A 13,260-nucleotide genomic window follows, 5' to 3' on the forward strand; every position below is an offset into this window, starting at 1 on the left:
TGCCACCTTGCTTACCTGTCTTGATGGACCATACCCTTGAATTATGAGCAAGGATAAACCATTTCTCCCTTAAGGTGCTTTTGTCAGAGTATTCAGGAAAAGAAAGGAATACAATTACCATGTGCTTAAAGCAACAACCAGCCAGAAGAGGCAGTGCATGCCTATAATCCTAGCAGAGACTGGAAGATTGTGAGTTTGAGGCTAACTTGGACTACATAGTGAGATCCTATCTTTAAAAAAAAACAGCCATTTATTTGGTCTAAAATTTCATAAAATGGGAATTTGGGCTAAATTCAGCTGGATATTCATTTAGCTCCCTTGTAGATCCATCATGCCTCTGCAGTTAGCTATCTAGACCTTGGCTGCACGCTCTCACTATTTTTGAGCAACATCTAACACGTCTTGTCTCTACTTCATGTGCTCTTTCTTCCCTGACTATTTCTGACTCTGAAAAAGGAAGCAAAGAAAGGTGCAGTATTAATGGGGCTCAGACTTGAAACCAGTACCACATTGCATACATCACATTCTATTGGCTAAAAGTAGTCATCAGGTTGCCCCAGGCTCACATAGCAGAAAATCATCTCCACCTTGATGGAACAAACTGAAAAGTCATGCTGTGAAGTGGCATGGTGTCGTGTGACCAAACTTTTCCTAGGGATATGCAACACACATGTCTACTCACCCCAGTTAGCGAATGAACAACTGAACAAGGACTGATACTACCAAAGTCCAAGTTGGTGGAACAATGAGTTTTATTGGGGTGACTTACAAGAATATAGGTGAGGGGTCATTTACAGGATCAGAAATAACTCAAAGACAGCTGCATCACCAGAGTCCACCTCAGCATGGGCGATAGCTCACAAAGCTGGGAACCTGGAGCACACTGCACAGCCTGCAGGCGGCTAACACGATAGAGAGTGTCCTTAGCAGGTGCCTCAGTTGGTCTAAACCTCTTCCAGGCAGCTCAGCTGGTCTCTACTTCTTCCAGGCAGCTGCTCTGGTCTCAGAATCTTCTTTGCAACTTTTCTCCTCTGAGAGTCTTCTTTGAAGCTCAGCTTTTTATTGTTCATTCTGGCAGGGAGGGGACTAGTGAATCTGGTCAGTTTCAGGGAGTTCTTGAAACTATTTTTTAGTTGTTTACCTCTCTGCTTAAGGAGCTCCCCTGCAGAATGGAATGTTTTAATATCTGGGGAGACAGTTACACAACACATGGATTCAAGCTTAGTTTGTGAATTGCAATCTACCATATAATCATGGATTTGCATATTCATGTTCATAGAACATTACTCATGATAACCAAAAGAAGCAACCCATTTTCTCATTGATGGATGAATAAATAAAATAAACAGTCTATCATAAACAATATTACAAATTACAACTGGTCAAAGTGCAGAGAATGAGCATCTGTAGAATGCTCAAGTACAAATGGGACATTTCTATTACATCTCTTCCTCCTAAGTGGACAAGTTGATAGCTTCTGAGGGAAGGAGAGTTTGTTGTCTTTAAGGGTGTGGCCCCTGATAGTCAACCATGTTCCAGTGGATGGTCCCAGACCCATGAGTCTATGAGCAGCACAAATTGGAATCAGTAGGCTGTAAAACACACACACACACACACACACACACACACACACACACACACACAGTCAGGAGGGGATGGGGGTTAGATATTGGAGGAGTCAGGGGAAGTAGTAGGGGTAAATATTATTAAAGTGCATTGCATGCATGAATGAAATATCAAAAGTTAATAAGATAGTATATCTCAAAAGAATATTACAAGGATGTAGATAAATATCCAAATTAAAAAGTCCTTAGGAAAAGATTCAGAGGGGCCTTGACTGCAGGAGCTTCTATCCCTGTGAAATTTGGATGCACTAGCCTCCTGGCATGGAGATGTGTTCATCAACCTGGAAACTCTCCAAACCCCACAGCTTAGGAAATTTTAATGTCTGCTTCATCATATAGGCATGATTAGTTATTAACTCAATCTCCCATCCCTTTCTTCTCCCTGGAGCATGACAGGGATGAAAGCTCCAAGCTTCTAATCATATTCAGAGCCCACCCAAAGTCACCTTATTACCACTGACAAAATTACAAGAGTTTTAGGAACTCTGTGTAACGAATTAAGGACAGAAACTCTGTGTGTGTGTGTGTGTGTGTGTGTGATGTTATAACATGAAATGGAATACTATTCAACCTTAAAAGAAGGAAATTCTGTCACATGCCGCAACGTGAATGAACCTCGAGGGCACAGTGCTAAGTGAAATAAACCAATCTTGAAAGATTGCTAAGTGAAATAAACCAATCTCAAAAGAAAAGGCAAATAATGTATTTGTTACATAAGGTATCTAAAGTAGACAAATTTCCAGAGACAGAAAGTTACATGATAGCAAACAGGGCCCAAAGTAAGGGGAAAATGGGGACTGTTGTCTACTGGGTATAGAGTTTCAAGCTTTGCAAGATTAGAAAAAATGTTCTAGAGATTATTTGTGCAGCAATGTGAATGACTTAAGACTACTGAACTGTGCACTAAAATGAATAAGGTGGTAAATTTTGTATGACATATTTTTGTTACAAAAATAAAATATTAAAAAGACAGACTTTATACATGACCTATATTTGGGGGAAAGGAAAAGAAATGAAAAATCAAAGGAAACAAACATTTTTGCTATGTCTGAAACTAATGGAAGCCATCACTGTGAGATAAAGGGCTCCAAAATTTATCTTTTGCTTACAGGAGTTAAATGGAGGCCAGCTCATCTGGCCTTCATCTCTTCAGGCTAGGGTTCACACCATCTATCCTATTTTCCAGATTTATAATATCTGGTGGAAACTCCAAAGCCAGACGCACATTCTTTTCTCCTTTCTCTAAAATCTGTCTATGCGAAAATACTAGATATTTTAAGATCTTGATTTATGGAAAAGCATTGTGGATTTTAAGGAATTAGATGAGGTTTTCACTAAGAATGCATCCTTTGGCTATAGGTCAGAGCTAGTGAAAAATGTTTTGAAAAGCAGACCAGTGATAGTGAAGGCCTAACCTTCAGAAACAGTGACAGAGAGAGAGAGAGGGAAAAGGGGAGGAAGGGAGGGGAGGGAGGGAGGGAGGAAGAGGGAGAGAGAGAGAGAGAGAGAGAGAGAGAGAGAGAGAGAGAGAGAGAGAGAGAGAGAAGAGAACAAGTAGATTAGAAGGTTCGAAGGTAGAACTACAGTCTAGTTGTGTGATGCTGCCTGAATGGAAGATGAATGAGAGAAGGACAAGGGTTGGATGGTATGATGAAGACTACCTCCCACACACCTCCCTCGCTTCCTTTCTTTCCTTACACAGCCGAAACACACATACTCATCCTGACCTCTCCATTTCTAACTTGTTAAACTAAGTCAATGCTGATACAACAAAACTCTAGAAATTGAGGAAGAAAAGAAAAATATTTAAATGAAAAACTTAACCCATCCAAAAACTTAACCCTTCCTATAGAAGGAAAGATTGAATTTTAAATTGCTCTAATAATAGTGCTATACCATATGAGGGAGAAGTTTTTCTTGTAACATTTTCCAGATTCCAGAGACCTATAAAGAAGAGTCAGGATTGTGTTGTTATTAAGTCTTTAACCTGAAAAAATAGAATTGAGGCTATATTCTTAATCCATTTTAAAATGTATTGCAAATTCCTCTCTATTGTTATTTTTCCCTGTTGCTTGCAGAGATAAACATGCTATTTGAGAAATCTTAAGTTATAGATGTAATACGCTCGGAAGTAAAGATATTTTGCAAGTATATAAGCAAAAATTATCTTCATGATTGTATTAATCAGGTAGGGCTGATTAATAAATAATAATAAATAATAAAGTACCACCACCTGGCTAGCTTTAATAGTCAACCCTGAAAACATACATAAAAGTAACATTATACAGACTAGAATGTTATATTTAATAATATATATGTGTATATAACAACAGTTAATGAAAAAAATGAAGCCATGAATTTGAAAGAGAGCAAGGAGGGATACATGAGAGGGTTTGAAGGGAAGAAAGAGGAGGAAATGATGCCATTATATTATAACCTCAAAAAGAAAAGAAAAAAGAATTCCATCCCCTGCCCACCCTCCATTCAGGAGACTGAGGCTGAAGGATGATGAGCCTAAGGCCAGTGAAGGCTGGCCTAGCCTAGCCTTGGCTAAGCACAAATGAAAAGGAAAAAAGAGAGACAGAGACAGAGACAGAGAGGAGGGAAGAGGGGGAGGGGAGGAGGGATTATCTTACAGTTGTAGAAACTAGAAGTGTGCGATTAGGGTAGCCCACAGAACCTAACTCCCTCTGAAACCTGTAGAAAACCCTTTTTAGCCCCTCCTTAGCTTCTGCTGCTTTGTTAACCACCCTTGACATCCCTTGACTGGCAGGTGCACCATTTCAACCTTCCTTTGTTCCAAAGCATTCCCCCACCCCGTATCTTTGTTCACAGAGCAACCTTCTTAAAAGAACACCAGTTATATTGGATTAGGGGCCTACCCTATTAAAGTATGACCTCGTTTTGATTCATTACACCTGGAAAGACAGTGTTACCAAATAAGGTCATATTTTAAAGTAGTCGAGGTTAGGAACTGAGTATCTTTCTGTCGGGTAGCACAATTCAACCCTTAACAGTGTCTAAAGACCTACAGAAAAGTTTTTCATTATTACGCTTTCAAAATACCTGGGTTCGTTTGTTATCTCTCTCTCTCTCTCTCTCTCTCTCTCTCTCTCTCTCTCTCTCTCTCTCTCTCTCTCTCTCCCACTGATATATATCACCAGCCATCAAAAAATATTATATATTGCTCTTTGGAAATAGTAAAATATTTTCAGTTTCTCTAAATATCATTTCACAATAATTCTTGCACAAACATAAACAATTTAAATGTACACAGTTTTATTAAGTGGTATTAATTACATTTTCAAATAAAGCTATTTAACCTATAGTTTCACCCCTTACTTAATAAGCCATTTTGTTATATTCAGGTCTTTAAAGAATATTTTTGGGGAATCTATACCCTCAATGTATTTTTTCTTACCCCTATCCATATAATAAATAAGTTACTGAAATCATAATCAATGTGTTACATGATGAAAATATACTTCCTTCGTAAATGGCATAATTAAATAAATCACCAGTTTTTCCAGCAACAGACTTCATTTAACACTGCCTCACTTACACAAGTTTGTGATTCAAGTTGCATATTTCCCAAGCACAGAGATTTAGAATTTGGTAAGTAGCCACAGAATAGAGTTCCATTTAATTCCATGGTGTCACTTCCAGTTGAGCGCCGGTTATGGGATGAGTTTAAATCCAAATAAAAAAAAAAATCCCAGAGTTTTTCTTAAAGTTATCTTCCTAATTTCAAACTTAAATCTACATTCCAGAGAACAAACACAAACTTTAAAATAACCACAATAGCAGCCACATTCTAAAACAATAGTTTCATAATGTTTAGGCGTTTCTTTTTCTTTTCATTTTTTAAAATTTCCTTTTTTTTTCTTTTCATGATGATGAATAGGAACCGGTGGTCCTAGGGGTTTTGCTTCAAAATGGTTTGTGAACTGAAAAAAAAAAATGAGAACCACTGTTCTAACCAAGCACACTAAATTGATAGTTATAAAGCAGAAAGGCTGGCCTCTGAAGGAATGCATTATGCTATGATTTTTGCTTAATGTTAACACAGCCATTTTTAATATTGGTTTGAAAATGAAATTTGAATGTATTATCTCCCTCTTATGAATTAATGTTTATAGACAAGAACATTTCGAGGGTCTTTTCTGCTCTAGTCAAAAAACTGAAAAAGAACAGTAGCTTATTAATGCTCCAAGAATGGCTTCTCAGTTCCTTGTCAAGTCTCAAAGCCTCATAATTCTTTCCCTTCAAACGACTCTAAAACAGAATGACACCTCCAAGGATTAAACATTTTGGAAACCAATAAAAGAAAACATTAAAGCATGCCTGACACAGACTCCATATTTCCCTCTTCCTCCTGTGTTCCCTCCATAAGTATGAGTCAGGTACTGTTAACTTTGAATCAGACATTTGTTAATTTCTTTTGAGCATTCTATAAACAGGGTTTGATCATAGCCCATGAGGCAACTGACCTGTAATCATTTGCATTTCAACACATGTAGCTTGAAACACAAAACAGCCAGTTACCCTACATTCTCTTTTATTTGAATTCCACAGGAAGTTACTCACAGTACCTTTGTGTGTGTGTGTGTGTGTGTGTGTGTGTGTGTGTGTGTGTGTGTTATGAATGTCCTAAAGAAATAGATAGTACTACAATAAAGTGCTCTCTCAACAAATGGAAACCAATAACTTTCAAGAGTCACATTATGTACTCGAGAATACTCCCTTTCTGAAATGTTTAACAAAAGCTCCATTTATTGAAGGCTTTCTAATGACGATGTACTTAATGCTTTCTAGACATGATTCCCATTTAATCTCCCCAACCATCCAATGAGATGAGTACTGTTATTCTTATTTCAGACAAGGAAATCAAAGCTTATTTTGCAAATACCCACTGAGCAACTCTTATATGCCAATTCCTGTTCTAAACAAAATTGAAGCGCAGAGAGATAAACAAATATGAAACTTGGATATACTCTTATCGTGACCCCATCCTCCCCTTGTGGAAATAATGCTGAAGCAAATGTTCCATGGGCCGGAAAGATGGCTCCATGGGTACACACTCACTGTACAAGTGTGAGGACCTGTGTTTGAATTCCAAGAACTTAGGGAAGCCCACAGACCAGCTAGACTGGCACACACAAATTGTGAAGAACAAAGAAGAGACTCTTCCTCAAACAAGGTGAAAGGTGAGGACCCACAAACCCCTGAGGCTGTCCTCTGACATCCACACATGTATGCCTGTGTGAACATACACAAATAAAGACAGTTTTCAAAAGGAAGCATTTCATGTAGCTGTATTGTAGAATGCCTTTACCCTTGTTCCTTATAGATTTTATTAATGTCTTCTTTCATCATGTCATTGAGCTTTCTATCTGGAGAGGAACCTAAAGAAAATGTTTATATTTCCAAATATTTGAATTTTCTCAAATAAAACATTCAAATAGCTCTTTATTGTTCTTTCTTAAAGGCTTGTATCATGGTATTTTTTCATTTGACACAGAGTCTCACTATGTAACCCTGGCTGGCCTAAGCTCCCTATGTAGACCAGGCTGGCCTCAAAATCAGAGAGATTCACCTGCCTCTGCTTCTGGAGTGCTTGGACTAAAGGTGTGCGCCACCATACCCGGACTTGGTAATTTTTTTTTTTAATCTCAGAAGTCTCAAGGAAAATCATATACATGAAAAATACACTACCATGCATTTTGTTACTCTTGTGTTGTGTGATATAAGATATGAGCCTAAATCATATCATTCCTTCTGTAAAGAAGAACATGTCTACTGTTTGCTTGCCATTTCTTTTTGTGAAAACAGATTTACTTCATATACTATAAAAGGGAAAGCCTTTTCCTGGAGGTGACAGTGATTTGCTTTGTGAGTTTTCTATGTTAGTGTCATGTCTATATGTATAGAACTGTGACTTTTGAAAGTGGGTGAGACGGAGAGCCCACCATGAGCCACAGTTAGTCATGTCGCAACTTTTCCAGACTGAGGGAACTCCATATTTTGACAAATGTTATTTTGTCAAATGAGTGCCCATTTAAACTTGTACACAAAGGTTATAATTATAGCAGGAAATGGTTGGGGGCAGAGGAGGTTGAAGCTAGCTGTCCTGTCATACATTAGGAATCATTTCTTGAAACCCTAGTTCAGATTTTCTACTGAGGTTTGCCATTTCCTCGGCTGCTGTTTCAAGTAATAACTTCCCAGTGTTTTGGTTCTGGAGACATAGGGTAGGGAGATTAGGAAATAAATGAATCAACCCTTTCTGCTGATTTTGTACAGGGGGGTGGGGGTGGGGGGTGGGTGGGTGGGGGTGCAGAGCCTGGAGCTATGACTTTAAGGTTAGGACCTGTAGGCATTCACAAAAGGCTCAATGTTAAAAGATAATTCTAGAGCAGTGCTGCCCTATAGAACCATAGTGTGAAGCTTAACAAGAAATGAACTAGTTTACAGGTTTCAAAAGGTAAAATCAAACGCCAGGTGTTGGAGTGGTGCACACCTATAATCCCAGTACTCAGGAAACAAAAGCAGGAGGATCACAAGTTTGAGGCCAGCCCGGGAGAGGTAGTGAGATTCTGTCACAAGGCAAATCAAAAGTGAACTTAATATAATGAAATTGTATTTAACACAAGAGAGTCATAGTATCATTTCAATATACATACAGTCAATACCAAAATATTGATGAGATACTTTATAGTCTTTTCTTAAGATACAGCACACCAGAGCATCTTTTTTTTTTAAAGACAGGGTTTCTCTGTCTAGTTCTGGCTGCCTTGGAACTCACTTTGTAGACCAGGCTGGTGTGGAACTCTGGAACTCAGAGATCTGCCTGCTTCTGCCTCCGAAGTGCTGGTGTTGAAGACATTAGACACCACACCCAGCTGATACTATGCATTTCAATTTGGACCAGCATACCTTTCTTAAGGCTCAATAGCTTGCCATCTTTGCAGGTTTGGAGGTAGGAGGCACCTCTTTGAATAGCAGGACTTAGAGTTCTTCGTTAGGAAAACAAAAGTAATCGTTCAGGGCAGCATCAACTATTTTTTTCAAAATCCTGTCCTCTCGCTGTTCCCTCTATCTTGGTGCCTGCTGGAAACAGGACTTCTGAAATATAAATATGTCTCAAAGGCTGTGATGCAAGGCCATTTTTGCTGGCTGTAAGCGAGGTCTCCAGAAACAAAGAGAACACATGGCTCTTCTTAAAATTGAAGGTGTTTGTGCCCCAGATGAAACTGAATTCTATTCAGTGTATTAAAAAAAAAAAGTGACTCCTGGAGGCAAACTGAATAAAGTCAGAGTAATCTGGAGAAACATAACCCCAGCCCATGGAAACAGTGGCATGATTCATGCCAAATTCCACATTCCAAAGCAACCCTCCTGCTAAGGCCATTGGACACAGAGTATGTGTAATGGTGTAGCCCTTCAGGATTTACCCTAATGAAAAGCAAATAAATAAAAGTGTATGGGGGTGGCGCGAATCCTGTACTCTTAGCTGATTTTCCCCAAGTTACCCAAGCAAAGAGGATGGTTGCACTACTCTTGGATCTAATAAAATAAATAAAAGGGGAAAACACTCCCCCATCATTTTCTTTTCCTTGGAGGCAAAAAAAAAAAAAAAACAGGTAGAATTTCATTTTTCTACATCAGTCCACAGTTTAAGTTGATCCTATGTGCAAGAAGACATCTGTGGTAGTAGTGTTTAAACCCAGTAGTAGCAGTCAATTTAACGTTCAATTCCCGCAATTAACCACCGCTTACATTACTCCAGTTTAAAAGTTATTACAGGCAGGGCCCGATGGCACTGGCCTATAATCCTGGCTATTTGGTAGTCTGAGACAGGAGAATAACAAGATTTAAACTTCATGGAGAGACTGAGACCTTGACTCAAAACAAAGCAAACAAACAAACAAACAAACAAACAAACAAACAAGGCTTGGGGATATAATTCAGTGGCAGTGTTTTCCTACCCTGTAGGAGGCCCCAAGGTCAATCCAGAGGGCTGCAAAACATAAGATTGAAATAAGTTACCCTGGTTGGTTTTCAAGATAAACAGAAATCAGTAAAAGTTGGTCTTGAAAATCGCAAACAACATGCTTTGTTTTTATTTTTTGTTGCTTTGACTTATTATGCAGGTGTGTGCACATGTGCACACCAGTTTGGGAGATCACAGGAGGCAGTTCTTTCCTTCCACCATTTTTGTCTTGGGGGTCAAACTCAGGTCATCAGGCTTAGCCACCAAGTGTCTTTACACACTAAAGCCTCTTGTTGGCTCAAAATGCTTTTTTAAAATATGGTTTTTATGGGAGTAATTAATGCCAGACAGTGTTTGGGCACATAATTTAGGCATTCTGCGTATAAGTGCAAAATAATACATAATTCCCTATCTTCAAACTTCTGTGAGCATGTTTTTACATCAAGAAGGTGCTGCCAACTAACCTGAGTTGGGGTCCTGGTTGGATTTGCAGCACCCGAATCAAATATGGTGACAAGCGTCTCCATGTGTCTCCCTCTCCTCCAGATTACTCAGAGCCTGCCTAGTTGTTGATCAACGTGAGCTGTCCCAGAGTCCAAGGCTGAGGGAGAGAGCTCTCAGCAAGAATTTCCGGCTGCCTTCCCTAAACAGTTGGAGCTTTCATCAGATGAGGTTCCCAGGCCTGGAGGGGCACACTGCAGATGGCAGCCAAAAGAGCCCAACACCTGTCTCTGGCGGGCCAGGCAAGAATCCTCGCTCACACATCACAGACCTGGCCAGCTGGGCGTGGATCTCTAAGGTCATTCTCACACCTGCCCAAGGGAGGGAGGCGAGAACTCTCCAGGTGTCTGGATCCCCAGGATGATTAAAGGAAACTGTTAAAAGGCGAGCAGGGAGAGCGCAGCGGGGGGACGCGCTGTGGTAGCCAAGCGTGGGAGGTTAGAGATGCCTCCCTCCAGGCCTCAGGGATTGAAGAAATCAAGCTGGCCTGAGATTTCCCTGGGCTTTTTTTTTCCCCCTTCCCGATGCAGGGCGATTAGCCAGAGGCTGCAGTAGCTTTCCACTCAGCCCAGCGACTTTCACACTTTTCTACCCAGGCACACAGCGCGCCTAAGCAGCAGGCGCGACAAACCCAGTATTGAACCTTCCTGGAACCCACTCTGAGCGTCCAGGCCTTAATTCTCAAACTCTTAGAATTCTGCGGCTCCGATGCCTACTGGGGATTGGGTTCCCTTAACCCAGGGCTTCCTCTTCTTGGGCAGGAGGAGGAGTCACAACCTTCCCCTCCCTTTCTCCTCCGCCTACGACCAGCTTGATTTAAAAAAAAAAAAAAAACCTAATCTTTTATTTAAAGTCAACGGAGGAGCAGGAGCCCCGGGCTCCTGCCTACAAGATATTTTTACTAACTCCTTAATCTCTGCCAAGGAGGGCAACCTTAAGGAACCTCTGTTTTCTCTTCTTTGAAGATTTAGGTAGCAAGGGAGGGGTGTGACAGTCTGGGCTGAAATTCGAGGGCTCTACGCACTTGGGAAGGGTTATTGGGGAGGAAGTAGGATCGGACAAAAAAAAATCCCAAATACTAACAATTTAACACAAGAATCAACTTTAAAAGCTTTGAATCAAACTGGGAGTTGAACCTACATGCAGCTGACTCCCTGGCACGAAGCCTCTCTAGTCCCTGTACAAGCCGGAGGAAAGGGGTCAGGTGAATACTCAGCATGTGACCCCGAAGAGGGAGTCTTGGGCCAGGAGGGGACGTGCCCATAGCCTAGGCGCGCCCACGCGCACCCCTGGAGGAGAAAGGCCGAAAAGACATCTCCCGCCTCCGCCCCGGGCTGCTAGCACGGGACTGCGCCCCCAGCGCCCTGCCTAGCTTCTCCAGCTGAGCGCAACCACTCTGCTCCCCCAGTCTCAACGAGCCTCCAACCTGCTTGGACTCGTGGCAGTTAAAGTCACCCAGCCTCTCGTCCTTCCTGCATTGCCCATTTCTCCCCCACCCCACCCCCCAACTCCCGCCAACGCCCCCAAATCTCTTGGGCTCGCCCTTCCTGAAAGTAGGCGAGGCCCCGAAGCTGAGGCTGGGGAGAAGGAGGAGGAGGAGGAGGAGGAGGAGGAGGGGAGGGGGTGGGAAAGGGGAGGAGCCGAGCGTAGCGGGGCCCAAGGGCGTGTCCTGCACTAGCCACGCCCCTGGGTGCGCGCGGTGGTGGTGGTGGCCGCCCAGCCTCGCTCTGAGAGACAGGTATCGCTTAGACGCCATGTTGTGAGCGGAAGTGGGGGAGCGCGCGGCGGTCGCTGTTCTACTGGGAGCGGGCGCGGGAACCGGCGGGGAGGGGAGGTGGGGGGCGGAGCCGTAGTCCGGGCGGCGGAAGGAGGAGAGGAAGAAAGGGGCGAGCCCTGGTGCCTGGCGGCGGCGCGAGGCTCTCACTCCGAGTGCGGGCAGCTGTGGCCAGGCGCTGGGCGGTCGGGCGGTCAGTGTCGGCGTCGAGCTTGCTCTCGGGAGCCGCCGCTGCTCTGCTGCTGCTTCCCGACTCTGCCTTGCGCTCGAGCGGCGAAGGAGCCGGGCCGGCGGTGGGGCGGGTGGGGAGGGAGGAGGTGGTGAAGGCGGCGGGCCGGGGAGGGGGGGAAGATGCCGCTGGCGCAGCTGGCGGACCCGTGGCAGAAGATGGCTGTGGAGAGCCCTTCCGACAGCGCTGAGGTGAGTGCAGCCGGACGGCGGGGCAGGCGCGCCCCTTCCCCACGCCCCCGCCGATTAGCTCTCTTCCCTGGGGCTGCCCTTCGACCATCTTCTCCGGCTCACATCTTGTCCCGGGTGCGGGATTCTGCTTTGGGTCGTTGGGGTTTGCCCATCTGTCTATTCCTCCCTCCCTCACCTCTCCTTAGCATTTTTTTTTGGGAGGGGGCTGCCGGTGTGGCGGCGCGTGGGGTTTGGAGTGGGCGCTGAGCCTTTGCAAGAAGCCGGTTTTAATCAACTTTGCGTGGGGGAAGCAGGAGGCAGAGCGGGAGCCGGCGGGGAGTTGGGAAGTTTGGCCCTGCGGGCTCCGGGGGCTTCTCCGGATTCTTAGCGACTTTGGGGTAATGGGTTCGGTTCACCCTGGATCCAAGTCTTGAGTCTGGCCGAGGGAGGGGGTTACTGCAGAGAGACGGGCGCACGCAGGGCAGGGTGGTGAGCCATGAGGATTTTGAGTAAGGGGTACAGGACTGAGGGGTACTCCCTATCTGCCGCAGCGCTTTCTGCTGCTGCGAAAGAAAAACGGGACGCCTCCGATCCCCTACTCCTCGGTTTTTGAGGTCACTGAGTTGTAAGACCCCGAGTATAACTTTGTTTCCTGTCGGTGGAGGTGAGAGGGTGAAATTCATGATCAGCGGTTGTTGTAAAGGGCTATCTGGTTTTCCTCGCCCGGAATCTGGTGACCATCCCTGAGATACCCACCCCAGTGTCAAAAAGCCCAAACAATATACCCAAACAAGGCAAAACAGAATTTCTGCGGACACATCCCAGCACTGAGCATTTCGCAGCCGCCTCTGTCCCAGAATCAACTCGAGATCTGAGAAAATAATACAGACAAGATCCATTCCAGGGTATCAGCGCTCCTCTCCAGAGTGGAAAATCAGTTCCTGATGGTGGCGCGTCTGTGATTCTTC

The 13,260-nt window shown here is 43.6% G+C and overlaps 1 protein-coding gene across 6 annotated transcripts in view; it reads left to right on the forward strand.

Annotated features, from left to right (window-relative positions):
* Nucleotides 1-11,807: 11,807 nt before the first annotated feature.
* Nucleotides 11,808-13,260, forward strand: part of Rps6ka3 (ribosomal protein S6 kinase A3) — a 107,198-nt gene continuing 105,745 nt past the window's right edge. The window contains exon 1 of one of the 6 annotated variants that reach the window (XM_076561660.1): nt 11,808-11,857. Coding sequence is in view for 1 of the 6 variants with exons in the window: in XM_006973244.4 (XP_006973306.1) it covers nt 12,245-12,313 (69 nt within the window). In the remaining 5 variants the exon portion in view is untranslated. Of the gene's footprint in view, nt 11,858-12,188; nt 12,314-13,260 lie in introns of those variants that run through there. The other 5 variants (XM_076561661.1, XM_042269621.2, XM_006973244.4 and 2 more) reach the window with 5 other exon arrangements.

The sequence above is a fragment of the Peromyscus maniculatus genome, chromosome X, assembly GCF_049852395.1.
Source record: "Peromyscus maniculatus bairdii isolate BWxNUB_F1_BW_parent chromosome X, HU_Pman_BW_mat_3.1, whole genome shotgun sequence".
NCBI classification, from domain to species: domain Eukaryota; kingdom Metazoa; phylum Chordata; class Mammalia; order Rodentia; family Cricetidae; genus Peromyscus; species Peromyscus maniculatus.